Here is a 15,423-nt window from a genome sequence, read left to right as displayed (position 1 = left end):
AAAAACTGCCACTGTATTAACTGCTGTGATACTGTATTTTCTCAAACTATCTGTCAATCTATTAAACTACAGTATCAAAGCAGTTTATAAAGTAGGAGTTTTGCCAATGACTGCTGGTTTTTTAGACAAGTGATAGTGAATGGTAAAAGAGAAGTAACCTTTTAGGTCTGAAAAAAAAATTGTTTGGTGCCAGCTACCCGACCCCACCTAGTTTTTCACCCTGATTGTAAACTTTTTTTTGACGTATTCGAGAAAAAAAATTAAATCGTGAAAATAGTGATGTTTAGCCAGAAATAGTGGCTGATGAAACTGACAGCCATTTAAAAAGACAATAAAACTATTCTTCCAATCTGTGATGGTGGCTGTGCATCTGATGAGAAGAAACCAATAAAACAGAGACCATCCGGAAATCAACGGAAAACATAACTACCTGAACTAGACACTCACAAATGAAGAAAAAAATGTAATAAAATAAAATAAAATCTACCTTCCCCACCTATTCTAAAATTGAGCGTAACCGGAACCACACAATTTTCTTTTATTAGTCCTTATGTGGAAGGAAACAAAAAAATGACAAACAAATTCTTACAAGTTGCAGACCATGTATGTCCCTTTAACACAGTTGCCTATATTACCATTACAGTGTCATGTATAGATTTGTTGTGAAGAATAAATGTTTGCATTTTGTCACAGTTAATGAGCTTTCCAAGTAATGTGTGTCATAACAGGTTTCTCATGTCCTTGGAGCCAATCTTTGTCACAAAGGCTGTCTATTACTATAGTATTACTCAACCTCTCTCCTTCACTCTCAAGGAGTTCTAAGAAACGCTGTCAATTAATTTCCCCAAGCGTCACGCTTATATATGATTTCTACTATACAAATCATGTCTTCATTCATGTGTTTACGTAGCCACGTTAATCAATGTATTATTTGTAGACTTGGATTCATGGAGTGTAGGTTTAGACAGTTTTCCCCCGAAGTTAGATTCAAACACAAGCCTACCTGTAGAATTGAAGGATGAATGCTACTTTACAAGTACACTATTTCCTATATCCTAAATTGACATTTTGAGTTTTTGAATTTTCACTTCTCCGTCCTCGCCTGCGATGATTACTCAATGATGCTCAAAGGCATTCTGTCTTAGAACACAATTGGTCAAATACATAGTTAGACATATTTAAATTTCACACTCAGGTCACATGATGAATCCATAATTAGGTGTCGCTATGAGAGATTTTTTTTATAGGCAAGTATATAGAAATGTGACCAGTTGGCCAACGTAAGTCAGATTGTATTCAAATTTACGCCAGTGTTTTCGTTATGAGTGTGGCGGGGCATGGATTAATTAATACCTGCAGATGTAAAGAATCTTAGGAGACATGGAAGGACAAGGAAAAATGTTTTTAAAAAAAATCAAAATTAAGTCAGGATAGCAGAAATTGTGTAAAGTAGTGTTTATCCTTCAAGTCTACAGGTAGGCTACTCATGCACAAACATTTTAAGTCAGACGTGATTTTTGTTTGTGTCTTTTGTTTATGTTGTAGAAGAATCTAGAATTTACTAAGATTATCGCTTGTGAATGGCATCCCATAATTTGTGAATGTTATCCCATACTTTGTCCAGGGTGCCCTCTAATGATATCCAAATTTTGTTGTTGTGAGTCAAAATGAGAAAACTGGCATTTCTTATTATTAAAAGTCACTACAGAGTAAGAGATAGGGGAACACCAAATTTTGGTGCGTCATTAGAAAGTGTGTGTCAGTGGCGCGTCAAATATGCTTTAAGAGGGCACACTGATGATATCCCATACTTTGTGAATGTTATCCCAAAATTTGTGACTGTTATCCCATATCCCATAATTTGCACATTGAATCTAGCTGTGAATCTCAGGAATACCCAAGTGTGACAGAATTATGTTATGTATGTGAAAGTGATGGTTTTGTGAATACTTACCTCAGGGATGTAGGCAATTTTAAACATAGCAGGTAAAATTGGAAAAAAAAGGGAGATGCATAAATGTACCCAACAATCGATGTGGTTGAAATAAAGGAATTTAAACACACAAATTTCTGGAAAAGTAGCCCCTTGAGAGAGTGGAGTAGCAAGGTGTTTTTGCTGGCTATCAGCCCTTATCTACATCTCTGGTATTTTATTTGGCCTTGAACATTATGTAACAATCTGAGACAGAGAGAGAGAAATATTTACCTTTGTATTACTTAGATAACCTGCATACTATAACTATAGTACAGGTACATGAATGTTTCTTAATTTACTTGTGTCAAAAGACAAAAATTGTCAATATTTTGGTGTCTCAAAGAGAGAAACACCTTCACAAGATGCAAGGTGTGATAACACATGTATGAAGAACAGAAATTGCAAAGAAATCACAAATTGTGCTGTTTGTATACTGCCCCCTAGTGGCCACTTTCTGTTCACAGTGGGGTCTTTTCTTTTTTCTCCCCAGAGGTGTAACAATCATGTCACCATGCCCTGTGCAACCTTGATTCTAAAAATACACCTAGTAGAATTGCTTGGTTCAAAATCCATATGGTCATTGCCCCCATGTTGTTGAACATCATGAATATTCATGAGGTTGTTGTCATGATTCATTAACTAGATAATTGCCCAAGGACACACACATAGTATTAATTAGATTAACATGTTTCTCATTATCTCCATAGATACTCTGAGCACACTTTAAATGTCTCCCACAGAGCCACATGAATAATTAGTGATTTGGCAAAAAAACCAGTCATCCTTTATGTAATTTTCTCTAGATAACTTGATTTTTTTCTTCTATCTTGCGTAGAAAAATATAAAAATCATTATTCTAATAAATAGAAACCGTTGAAATTTTTTGTCAGCTTTTTTCATTCTATTAAAACGACCGAATTTGTAATATTTTGATGTTTTTTTTAGGAAGACATTTGGATTTTTCTCCTCTACACAATTCCCTTTGTCATGTAGAATGCTAGTATCTGATTTGTACAATTGAACAAATGTCAGCTCAAAGATCAGAAAAAAAAGCGAAGATATTCTGATAAATTAAAATCACACAAGAATTGATATTCCTAGACTCTGAGTTCATAGTATCAAGTGAGATGTAGTACACCCCTGATGAGGGGGTGTTGCGCCCCTCAAAAAAACAAAAAAACTTGTGGAGAACACTGAAATTCTGATGAGATGTCAGCAGAAATTGACGTGACATGTAAGTTTTGTAGTTACCATTTAAAGGTAGAGGTGTGTTGCATAATGAAAGTATGTTAAAAAAAAACCCCCCCAAAAATTCTGGCTCAAATTACGGATGAAGAGAGATAAAATATGAAGTGAGAATGAAAAAGGTGAAAAAAAGAAAGAAATTGTACTCACTGTGACGCTAAACTGAAACATTACTGGAGTAAAATAAATTATTGATTCCACTAATGTTTCAGTTTTTAACTTTAAGAGTCACAGTGAGATATCACATCATGATCCACACACGTCATCCAAAAGCTGAGAGATACATACTTCAAGTTGGTGATGTTTAGAATTTTGCAGTTTTATAACATTTTTTTCATGTAAAATAGATTTAGTGATGTCACTGTTTTATAATACGGAGTGGAAAATTAGAATTTTATACTGAAAACACAGTATTTGTTTTAAATCTTAGAAATGAAAATAAAGGTTTGGAAATATTTGCCAACAACAAACACTTTAAAACAGAGACAGTTATGATGTTATAGAAAAGGTTAGAATATTTGTATTGTCTGAACAGTATTGATTTTGACAAGAGATCTTACATAACAGTATTTCTCATGGCCTTGAAGTCCTTCATTTAACACTAAAGGCGAATAATTACTCCACCCATCACCCCTGCCTAATTTGATTCAGTGTCTGGGGCCTTATTTACTTTTGCATATCAATGAAGGTCATCGACATTTACACAAGGAACATCAACAGATCTTTCCACCAGTATGTGATGACTGGGCATGTGGGATGATGGGAACTAGGATTTAAATCAAGTGTCAGTGTTTTTACATGTAGAATAGTGGTCCAGTGATAGGCAGAGGATGGAGGGTACCTGGTGATAGAGGTACATGTGTATTACTTGACAGACCGCCTTGTCATGGTACTGTCATTACATAAAAAAATAAAATTAAACCTTTACCAGCAAGTGTTTATGGGCACTTATGATGGGTTCACAGAACTCCTTGTGGTGGTGCAGTTATTGTATTTACAAAACAGAAATATACCATTACCAGCATGTGTGCATGGAGACTTAATTATGGATTCAAAGCTGGGGGCGGCAGTGTGAGGGTGGAGGTGGTGGGCCTCAGAGGTTAACATAACTCATTATGGTGGTGCTGTCCTTGTGTATATCAAAATAGAAATATATCTCTACCAGCATGTGTATTTATACGGAAACTTAATCATTCAGTGCTGGGGTTGGGAGGGTGTGGTTGGTTGGAAGTACAGTCAAGTGTGGGGAGTTTTTGTAATGATTTTAGAACAAAATATTGATTGATTTTATTTTGCAAATAATACCTATAAATTTGAATATGATAAACAATATGGAATATAACTAATGACTGAACTCTTGTATTTCACAGTTGACAGATTTGTTGATGGTAGTTGTAGCATTGTATAGTAATACTTCTAAATATATATGTACTATGTACTCTGTGTGTCAATGGGAACCCACATGTTCTGTTCTGTTCTGTTCTGTTCTGTTCTGTTCTTTTCTGTTCTGTTCTGTTCTGTTCTGTTCTGTTCTGTTCTGTTCTGTTCTGTTCAGATCAGTTCAGATCAGTTAAATTCTGTTCTGTTCAGTCATGGATTGGGTACTTGAATATAACGATCATCCTAGAGTTTTTAGACTAGAGTTAAAGTAATTGATTGATTGATTGGTGTTTACTTTAAACACTGGTAGAGTATACAACATCACAAAACTGCTGAAAATGTCTCCATATTGGCTTGGTGCCCGGTGAAATAGTCAAAGTAAAGGTAAAAAAAAATAGACTGCGAAAAAATCTGTGATCAATTCAGATGTGAGCCAAAGGAGATCAGTAATGATAAAAATAGGTTGTAATAGACTGTAATCTGATTACCTACCCATGAAGCTATTTTGAGTGGATGAGAACACCCCGAGGGCTGTACCAGTGGCCAGCTCTGGTAGGGGTGTGTGGCCAGTGCTGGAAAGTCCAGGCCCCATTTTTAGATGGTATATATCCACTTTGACCATAAATCAATAGACCTAAATAGAGTTTCCTCAGGAGGCAACATTTTGGGGCAATTAATGGCTGTAACAGACTGTTATGATTTCGTAAAGGACAATGGACCACATTTTAGACCAAGCAAAATAAAAAATAATGTAAAGTGGACCCAATTTTAGACTCTTCAGCTCAAAAAAACAACAGACCCCATTTTAGACCAAAGGGCTAGAAAACACACCCCAAAGGGTGGCACATATACATATACTCAAATAAGGGGAGTAGGCCCCCCCCCCATAAGAGAAAATGAGGGACACATTTCAACATGGATGACAACAACAACAACAACAACACATACATCTGGAGTCAGTGATAGAATGTACTTATAAGAGAGCTTTAGGAGTGAAAATCAAATTATTGACAACAAAGAAAGCAAAACTATTTCAAATGGTTGAGAGAATTTATGGATATCAATGTGTGGCATAGTATTAGTAGCATAGTACTCATGGATTCCTGCTTCCAAACAGTGCCCCCAGTGGCCAAATAGCACGATTCTTTCTTTTTTCCAATAGGTTGTTTATGGGGTATTGACTTAGTCTGTTATACATTTGCTGGAGTCAAATGCTATCACTGTATCAGGGCAGACAGTTAGTAGTAGTGTTTTTGAGGTCATCTTTGTCAGTAAACAGTCATATATCTGTGGGATTAGTTTCCCTGTACTAGCACCAAAAATCATTGTTGTGTACAAACAGAATATTTCTGTATTTCTATCTTGTAGGACTTGAAGGAGGAGAGTGAGAGGATACACAGGACTAATATAATTGTGTGTACACCAGGACGTATGCTACAACATATGGATGAAACGAGTTACTTTGAATGCAGTAATCTACTCATGTTAGGTACGTACATGTAGTATGTATGAAGAACATTTTCATATCCTCAATATGGATGATAACATCATTTCTCACTAGTTAAATGTATGGCGGTCAAGAAAAATACCGGTGACATAAGGGGCCCTGTTACTGCAAGTTGAAGAGGATGAGTAATAATGACTAAGCTCTCTCTCTTATTTCACAAGTCTTGTTTAGCTGGGTAAAGAAAAATGTTGGAAAATGATAACAATTAAACATTCCGACAGAAACAACACATAATACAATAATGGGACTCTGTAAGGTCTTGACTCATATCACAGCACTGCAAGGCAAACAAATATCACAGAGTGACCAGGGTATAAATCTCATATTTTTCAGTTTGAATGTGTACAACTTGTCTTGTATGTGTGGTATATTGAGTTTGAGACAAATTGTACCGGTAAACTACTGTGTAAAAGTACAATGTATAGTCGACTGAATTAAATAGATGACTGCATCCTCTGGAGATGACATTTTACATGTATGCCATTGATATACATATACCATGACTTACACTTTATGATGTCAATCAAAGCTGTCACTGACGTCAGACTTGCTAAAACTTTGTGAATCTTTCAACAACCTGACATCTGATCTGAAATACAATTTAGTAAAATATTTTTGATTGGGGAAGAATGCAATGGGGAATAATGATTTTGACAAAGGGGTGCTGTAGTATCATTTATATATATGGTCTAATAGCTGCTGGCGAACAGCACTCCTAGTGGTCAAACTATAAAATCTTTTGTCTTTCTGATAGCTGGAATATGGCTTATAGATGGCATACATATCATGCCTATTTGTAATTATCATCTTTTGGCAGTGTTCTACAAAGTTATAAATTGTACTTACCTTTTGCAAGTGAAGTTCATGAAATTTGGAAAATCATTGGATTGATTTGATGGTTTTTAGCGTTAACAGTTCCCATGGTACAGAATCAATGACTTAGAGATGAATACTGTCAATGTAGATAATTTTGCTACTAGAAAATTTCATGATTTGTCATGATCAGTCATCAGCTAGTTCTCAAAGACATATTTTCACTAATTACCAGACTGGTACATTGTGTTCATGTACAAGAAGGCCTTTTAGTCACTACTTATTTTCACTATTTACCAGACTGGTACATTGTGTTCATGTACAAGAAGGCCTTTTAGTCACTACTTATTTTTACTAATTACCAGACTGGTACATTGTGTTCATGTACAAGAAGGCCTTTTAGTCACTACTTATTTTTACTAATTACCAGACTGGTACATTGTGTTCATCATGTACACGAAGGGATTTTAGTCACTACTTACTTTTACTAATTACCAGACTGGTACATTGTGTTCATGTACAAGAAAGCATTTTAGTCACGACTTATTTTTGCATTTTTTGTTGTCCAGCAACATAAGTGAAAGTCTTCAACAAAAAATTCCAGATTTACAGTAAGGAGAGGGTTACGTTGATTCTATGATTTGGATTTCAATTCCATGAGATTACTTGTACTTTGAGAATGAATGTTCATGGACTCTGGCTTCATACTTAGTGAGTCAATTTCTACCCTCAGAGCTTAAAAAATTCTTGGAAGCAAATTCCAAAGTGTCACCGACGACATCTCATCAGCATCAATCGTCAGGGGTGTCCGAGACACGTGATAATACCCCTTTGTAGTACACCACTGATGATGCTAATGAGATGTCGGCGAAAATTTGTGATTCTCTTCCAAGAATTATTTTGACTCTGTGAGTAGGAATTTCATTACTAAATACTTGTACTTCATCTTAAGTCTTTACTATTCAAATGAATAACATGACTATTTGTTATTTTATGTTACAGTTCTAGATGAAGCCGATAGAATTCTAGATCTTGGTTTTGAGAAGACGATGAATGCCATTATTGAGAATCTACCATCTGAAAGACAAACTCTACTGTTTTCTGCAACACAAACAAAGTAAGTCTATGTCTGTAAACTTGTACCAAAGGAAATGTACGTCTACAAGTACATAATGTTAGTATTACACTAGTTTGAAATGAATGCAGTTATTGAGAGTCTAGCACCAGAAAGACAAACTTGCCTTTTCTGTAACACAAAGTCAGTCTGTGTTTATAAAGTACATGTTATTTCCCATGGTTTTGTGATTAAGAGTGGCGGTACATGTTCCTTGGTTTGAGTCAATCTTTCATTCATTATCGTTATAATAGGCCATTCCAGACTGCAAACAGGAAATTGAGAATACAGCGCCCTCACTCAAATTGGGGTATCATCACCTCATTGTACCGTTTCATAAGAGCTTAGTCCCTTGGTATTCTGTAGAAGTGTAAATCAGGGATGTTTTTCATATTCAGACATCGAGGAAAGCAGCAGTGCTCTATAATTAACTGAGTAACCTATACCATGTATACCCCAAGATACACACAGACAGGAAGTAGAGCACCACCATGGCAAATTTTGGAAAGGCGCCTTTAATATGATACTTATGTATTAATAAGCTATTGTCAAAAGGCGCCGTTAAATAAGAACAACTAGGATATGTTGTACAGTGATAGAATTATGTGAAAATGTCAAATTATTGTTATTATGTCTTTATTTCAGGCCAATAAATGTCCAATAAAATACAAAAAAACAATACAAAAACATAACTTCTCTATTATGAATATCTCCATAACTGTATATATCGTGTTTATAGGTTTTCTAGAAATCGAAGAGAAAGTATCTAGATGTCTGAGTCAATGCAGCCATGTACATGTTTATTATTTAATTCTCTAGAATGCATTTACTGAATTGTATACAGCAATTTTCAGTATAGTGATTTCAAACTCAAAATATTCAACTTTTTGGTCAACTTTGTGCGATTTATTTTTGCTTTTTTCTACAGATCTGTTCGTGATTTAGCCAGACTGAGTTTACAAAGTCCTGTTTATGTTTCTGTACACAAACATCATGAATTCTCAACACCAGCTCAGTTGGAACAGGTAATTAGATGTGATTCCCCAATATTTTTTCTTTGTTCAAGCAAACGAAAATACGAGTGACCTAAGGGGACGTTGTCAGGACGAGCCGCTAGACGAATATTTTCCAGTTGAATGAAAAAGAATATTGGAGAATAACATGACCATACCAGTGTCAGTAAATATCAAAGAAAAATTTGGGAAATATATTACTCATATTTTGAACACAGCAGAACCAGTGGGTAACGTAGACACGTGTTGTCGTCACATAGACGCAGGTTGTCATGATGTAGAACGACGGGGGTATAAATTCCTTCAATTTGGCTTGTACATGCATGGTATATAACTTCATTCATCTGAGATAAATATGAGTGACATAGGGGGCCTTGTTACTACAAGTCAAAAACGAGTAGTGACAAACCCTTTTTTTGTTGTCACGAGTGTTTTCCTGCTGAATGATGGAACATATTTAGGAATGAAATAATTATGCCAGTATAAGTTACGAAACACAGAGAAAGTGATGTTGATTCTGCACTTTTAATAGAGACATATTTCAAACATAGCTGAACAAAACCAAACCAATGAATTTGATGTGCAGAGTTTTGACATTTATGAGATATACATCATAATACCAAGTTTGAATACAGTCAATTGCAAGTGATACTTAAGTACGTATTAGTAATTAGAATACTGTGATACCTTCAAAAACATGCAGCATAAATTATGTCCCAAGACATATACATTTGTATAAGGGTGACTCTAATTTTGTTTTGTTTCTCATTACTCTTTTTATGGCAACTATGGGTCAGTCAGTCGGTCGATTTATAAAAAAAAGTAAAACAATAAAAAAATCAACTTAATGTTTCTGTGCCTCACCTTTTTTCCTCCCCACTAACTTCTTTCTATTGGATTCCTGGTAACAAACCCTTTCCCAGCATCTCTACACAATTGTCATGTTTTCAGCCCCACTACTTGAATAACTTCTGTCTTGTGTCATCATCACCGCCATGATCATAGATGATGTCGACAGTCCAGACACTTGCTTATTCTTACCAGAGAGGGCACTGTTCTGCAAAATATTAAGGGCAGGGAAATATTAAAATTTTTTTTTTTTTCATGTTTGATGTTTGAGCTGAAAATTTTGGTCGGTAAGGTAATGAGAAACAGAAAAAAAAATACGGTCACCCTAAGCTGAACTTTTGTCTCTCCAGAATCATGTTTATAGTATACAATGTAATATTGATGTTATCTTATTTCATTTCGTATTCAGAGTTACGTGGTGTGTGCACTAGATCAAAAAATGAATATGTTATACTCCTTTATAAGAAATCACTTGAAAAAGAAAACTTTAGTCTTCCTTGCCAGCTGTAAACAGGTAAACAACACACAATACTTTAATACAGTCGCACTTGTTTGTGGGTGAAAACAGCTTTTTTTTTTTGCCACCATATGTATCACATCATAATACAGACTAAATGGTACACAAGTGGTAATATTAATGATATGTTATATTGTGGTTTTTGATGTTCAGGTCATTTTGCATGCAAGACTGACAAGAGGCCTAGGGCACCACAAAGTAGTCAAAGTGGGACTGAATTCTGGTCATGTCAGTGATTGCGTTGTCATTCACAAAGCCACGAAAAATATGTGTATACACGTAAAAGAACTTTGTATGTTTTGAAAAGTTACAGTAGTGGTTAGACATGTTTTGATTTTTGGTAGTTAGAACAAGACCTCATGTCTGTTGTGTTCGAAGTGGCCTCATGGATGAGGATTGGGGGCATTTATTTTGGATTTTTCATTTATAAAACAATTAAATCACGGCTTCCTACTTAAAAACTCTGTGGGGAACAACATTGACCAAGTCTTTGTTTGCAACTCAGTTCGTAGCAAAAAGCTAAAAAAATGTGTGAAAAGTTTGTTGTTGTGTACGTACATACAAGAACAAACATTCTACTCATTTATTATTAATTTTACAATTTTCTTAGTTACAAACACGGACTTGGCATATGCTGTTTCACATTGATTTTTCAAGTTGGAAGTTATGATAAAATTGTTTTATGAACTAAAATTTATAAAACTAGATACCAAATCCTAATCCATATGGCCACTTTAAGCTACAACACTCAACTATTTATTATAATAGTTTAATTTTAACTTTATGTAAAGAGGGTTTAAAATCATACATATAACCTGGTGAGCTAAATGCTTGTCTTCCCCAGGGCATTCTATTATTCTAAGGGGTTTTAGTTTCTTTCTGTCAAAGCTTATTGAAAGAGGTCTTGCTAGGGAAATATGTGCTAGCTGCCTGCATCACCTAAAAATCAAATATGGCCAATCAATAGGTGCTCTATAAAAGTATTCATGTAACCATACTCCATTGATTGTAATTCCAGGTAAAGTATACATATGAGGTATTTTGTAGATTACGTCCTGGTATTACTGTTATGGCTTTATATGGTAAACTACATCAGCTGAGGAGAGTAGCTATTTATAAAGAGTTTTGTCAGAAAAAGAATGCTGTTTTACTTGCTACAGATATTGCAGCTAGAGGTCTTGGTAAGTATTCATTATTGTCATTATATCTATCGCTTGTTCCTCTTTTCATCTGTTTGTTTGTTTGTTTGTTTGTCTGTCTGCCTGCCTGTCTGTCTGTCTGTGTGTGTGTGTGTCTGTCTGTCTTAGCTATCTATCTTAGCTATCTGTCTGTCTGTCTGTCTGTCTGTCTGTCTGTCTGTCTGTCTGTCTGTCTGTAGTGAGTAGCAAGTGAAATTGCAAAATTAACAAATGAGCACAAATACCCATGAGTACCCACACTGATGCCCACAATGCATTTTGTTATTATCATGTATGGTTCTTATCCAAAATAGCAAAAATCATACCTTGCATTTGCATGGTTTTATGTACAAGGAATGGTTGTGCCTGCAATTTGCATATTATTTGCATACAGATGTGTAGCAGTGTTTTTTGGTATTGCACTGCAGTTCAAATATACCACTTCCTCTAACTTAATCATCAGAATTTAATTTATAAGATAACTGAACAGTTTGAAAAGTTATGATAGAAAAATATTCATATATTTTATTTTCATCACCTTTTTTTTTAAACTAGATTTTCCTGCCATAGATTGGGTAATTCAGCTTGATTGTCCAGAAGATGTGAATACATACATCCATAGAGCTGGACGGACGGCAAGATACAATGATGACGGAGAGTCATTGCTTGTCTTACTGCCTTCAGAGGAAACACATATGGTACCGAAGTTGAAAGAAAGAAAAATACCAATTGAAAATATAAGGTTTGTATTTTGAGTTTTTTTCAATTTGTGTAATACAATTAAAATTACAAAACCTTTAAACAAAATGTTGTCTCGCTCAACAACACTTAACAGTGTTGCATTTTATTGTACTCATATTGCTACATTTTATTATCATTTTATTAACAAAAATCTACATTTTATTGTCTGGCTCAATAAAAATCTCACCAATAGTGCTATATTTCATATTGTCAGGCTTAACAAAATTCTTACTCACAGTGCTACATTTTATCACTACATTCTATATGAATCAATGAATGAATGAATGAATGAACAAACCAACCAACCAACCAACCAACCAACCCATCCACACCCACCCACTGATATTCATAAAGTACCAAGATGGCATGAATTACTGTGTTCATTGGTGGCAAGATTTGTGAAATAACTATCAGGAAACTCACAATGGTGATTGCTTTGAAGTCGTCTTTATAATTAAATGTCTTTGACTAATTCTACATTACAAATATCTCAAACAGATTGTGATATCAAAATGAGGTTGTTTTTTTACATTATCTCTTTTGCAGGATAAATACAGATAAATTAATTCAAGTACAAGCCAAGTTGCAGGCGATATGTGCCAAAAATTTTGAACTCAAACAGTCCGCTCAGAGATGTTTTATATCCTACCTGAGATCTGTTTATCTTATGAGTGATAAGGAAGTCTTTGATATTTATCAGCTGCCTTCTGAAAAATATGCCTTGTAAGTAGCACATTTTATTTGTGTATTGTCAGAAAGTTAATGGATAGTTAGATGTTATTCCCAATATTTTTCTTTGTTCAGCCAAGGAAAATATGAGTGACCTAAGGGGGCCTTTGTCATTATTAGTTGCTAGATGAGTAGTAACATAGCAACTCATAGGTCATGACTATTTTCCAGCTGAGTGAAGACAAATACTGGAGAATAACATAATTATACCAGCGCTAGTATGATCAAAGAAAAACTGGGGAAAAGTAATAGCAATTTTGAACACAGCAGAACCATTGACGTACGATAGACATGCATTGCCATGACATAGATGCACATTGTCATGACGTAGAATGACCAGAGTATATTTTCCATATTGTTTTGTTGCTCACGCATGGCATAATCATCATTATTCAAGAAAAAACTTGCCAGAAATAGTTTTCCGATAATCAGATGGAAATGTCTTGATGTGTTATTAGTTACTGTTATGATCATCAATGATATCAAAAAATTCAAAGGCCAATGATTCAGTCCTAGGTTCTTGCATAGGGTGTTATCTTATCAGTAAAGCCATAAGGATTATATGGAATTATTCTTTTGTCCTGGACCAACTTTTTCTGTAACTCTTCGTCAGATAACTGTACTTCACACTTACATGTACATGTGAATCTTAATCTGAATTTGGCCTTGATAGCATCACATTATTCTGTTAATTGATTAGTTCATATGCCATTACCCTGACAACTGTACGGTTGTTGGTGGCCGAGTGGTTAAACCACTTGCCTCTGACCACTGCAGTTTGATTAAAATTCACCACTCTATAACTGAGAAGAGTGTCGTTCAGTTTGACTCTACCGAGCAATGCAGGCTTTCCTCAGGTACTACGGTTTCCTCCTGCAATATTTGATTCAGTGATCTACAATGATTTGAAAATATTGTATTTCTAGTTCCCTAGGTCTGGCCATAGCACCAAGAATACGTTTTCTTCAAAAAGCAGAGAAAATGAAACAAAAAGCAAAAATTGAAGAGAAGGTAACTCAGCCAAGAATTGAAAGTGAGGACAATCCAGAATTAGCATCAGATTCAAAATCGAAATCAGATTCAGAATCAGATTCAAAATCAAAATCAGATTCAGAATCAGATTCAGGAGAAAGTGACAGTGAATCTGAACAAAGGTCACAGGGAGATGTGAGCTTAGAGGAAAAGACAGATTTCAATCTTGGTGATGATGTTGATGATAGTGATCTACTTATGGTGAAAAGAACTGACGTATTTGGTATCAAGAGTAAAACAGATGTAGATAAAGAGTTACAAGAAGAAGATAGTGATGAAGATGAGACGTCATCTTTGCAGGTTAGTAACTTGAATGAATGAATGAATAAATGTATGAATAGAATAGATGAATGAATAGATGGAGGGATGAATGGATGGAGGGAGGGAGGGAGGGAGGGATGGATAGATGAATTAATGGAAGGGAGGGAGGGATAGATGAATGAATGGAGGAAGGGAGGGAGAGATGAATGAATGGAGGAAGGGAGGGATAGATGATTGAATGGAGGGGACAAATAGATGAATGAATGGAGGAAGGACGGGAGAGATGAATGAAATGAATGGAGGGAGGGATAGATGAATGAATGAATGAAAGTATGATTGAATGGAGGGAGGGATAATGTGTGCTAGCTGACTTAATGGATGAATGAATGAATTAACAAATGAAGGATAACTTATACTCATCCAGAACAAAAGAAAGTAGATTAGTTAGCTGAAAGTAAACAGAAAATGTGAAAAGCAAATTTCTAAGAAGTGAGCAAGAGTAAACTAGCTACTTGATATTAAGACATGAGTGTACTTGGATTGTAATGAAAACAGTTTTTTTGCTATATCCTGAAAACTAATTGTGTATCTAAATATTAGGGATATAACAGCTACTTTGAACTCCATATTATCTATCTAATCAAACAACTTGAATTGGGGTCATATATAGATGATGATTTTGACTATTTATTGTGGATTTTTTATTTATAAAACAATTTTATCATGACTTTCTACTTGAAATATAAATGAGAAACAACATATGCCAAGTACTTGTTTGTAATTCAATAAATTGCAAAAGGTTAATAAATGTGTAAAATGTTTGTTATTATACATACAAAAACAAACTTTTTACAATTTTTTTAAATTTTTTTTTATTAGCTTTCTGCAGTTTATTGAGTTACAAACACAGTCTTGTTTCACGTTAATTTTTGAAGTAGGGAGTTATGATAAAATTGTTTCATAAATTAAAAATCCAATATAAATACCACCTCTTCATCTATATGGCCACTTGAAGTAATATCTCGACTGTATTTGTTTACAGGGAGAAAAGAAAACAGCTGAAGAAGTT

General features: G+C 34.8%; 1 protein-coding gene across 1 annotated transcript in view; it reads left to right on the top strand.

Moving 5' to 3' along the window:
* LOC144432974 (putative ATP-dependent RNA helicase DDX10) overlaps positions 1 to 15,423 on the top strand; it is a 43,781-nt gene that overhangs the window by 24,892 nt on the left and 3,466 nt on the right. The window contains exons 4-12 of the mRNA XM_078121287.1: positions 5,969 to 6,089; positions 7,923 to 8,037; positions 8,963 to 9,059; positions 10,306 to 10,410; positions 11,432 to 11,594; positions 12,147 to 12,333; positions 12,879 to 13,055; positions 13,988 to 14,393; positions 15,397 to 15,423. The exon at positions 15,397 to 15,423 is cut by the window's right edge and continues 165 nt beyond it. Of these exons, the coding sequence (XP_077977413.1) occupies positions 5,969 to 6,089; positions 7,923 to 8,037; positions 8,963 to 9,059; positions 10,306 to 10,410; positions 11,432 to 11,594; positions 12,147 to 12,333; positions 12,879 to 13,055; positions 13,988 to 14,393; positions 15,397 to 15,423 (1,398 nt within the window). The remainder of the gene's footprint in view (positions 1 to 5,968; positions 6,090 to 7,922; positions 8,038 to 8,962; positions 9,060 to 10,305; positions 10,411 to 11,431; positions 11,595 to 12,146; positions 12,334 to 12,878; positions 13,056 to 13,987; positions 14,394 to 15,396) is intronic.

Source organism: Glandiceps talaboti, chromosome 3 (genome assembly GCF_964340395.1).
Source record: "Glandiceps talaboti chromosome 3, keGlaTala1.1, whole genome shotgun sequence".
NCBI classification, from domain to species: domain Eukaryota; kingdom Metazoa; phylum Hemichordata; class Enteropneusta; family Spengelidae; genus Glandiceps; species Glandiceps talaboti.
The sequence above is the reverse complement of the archived record's forward strand: the minus strand, read 5'-3'. Positions and strand labels throughout refer to the sequence as shown.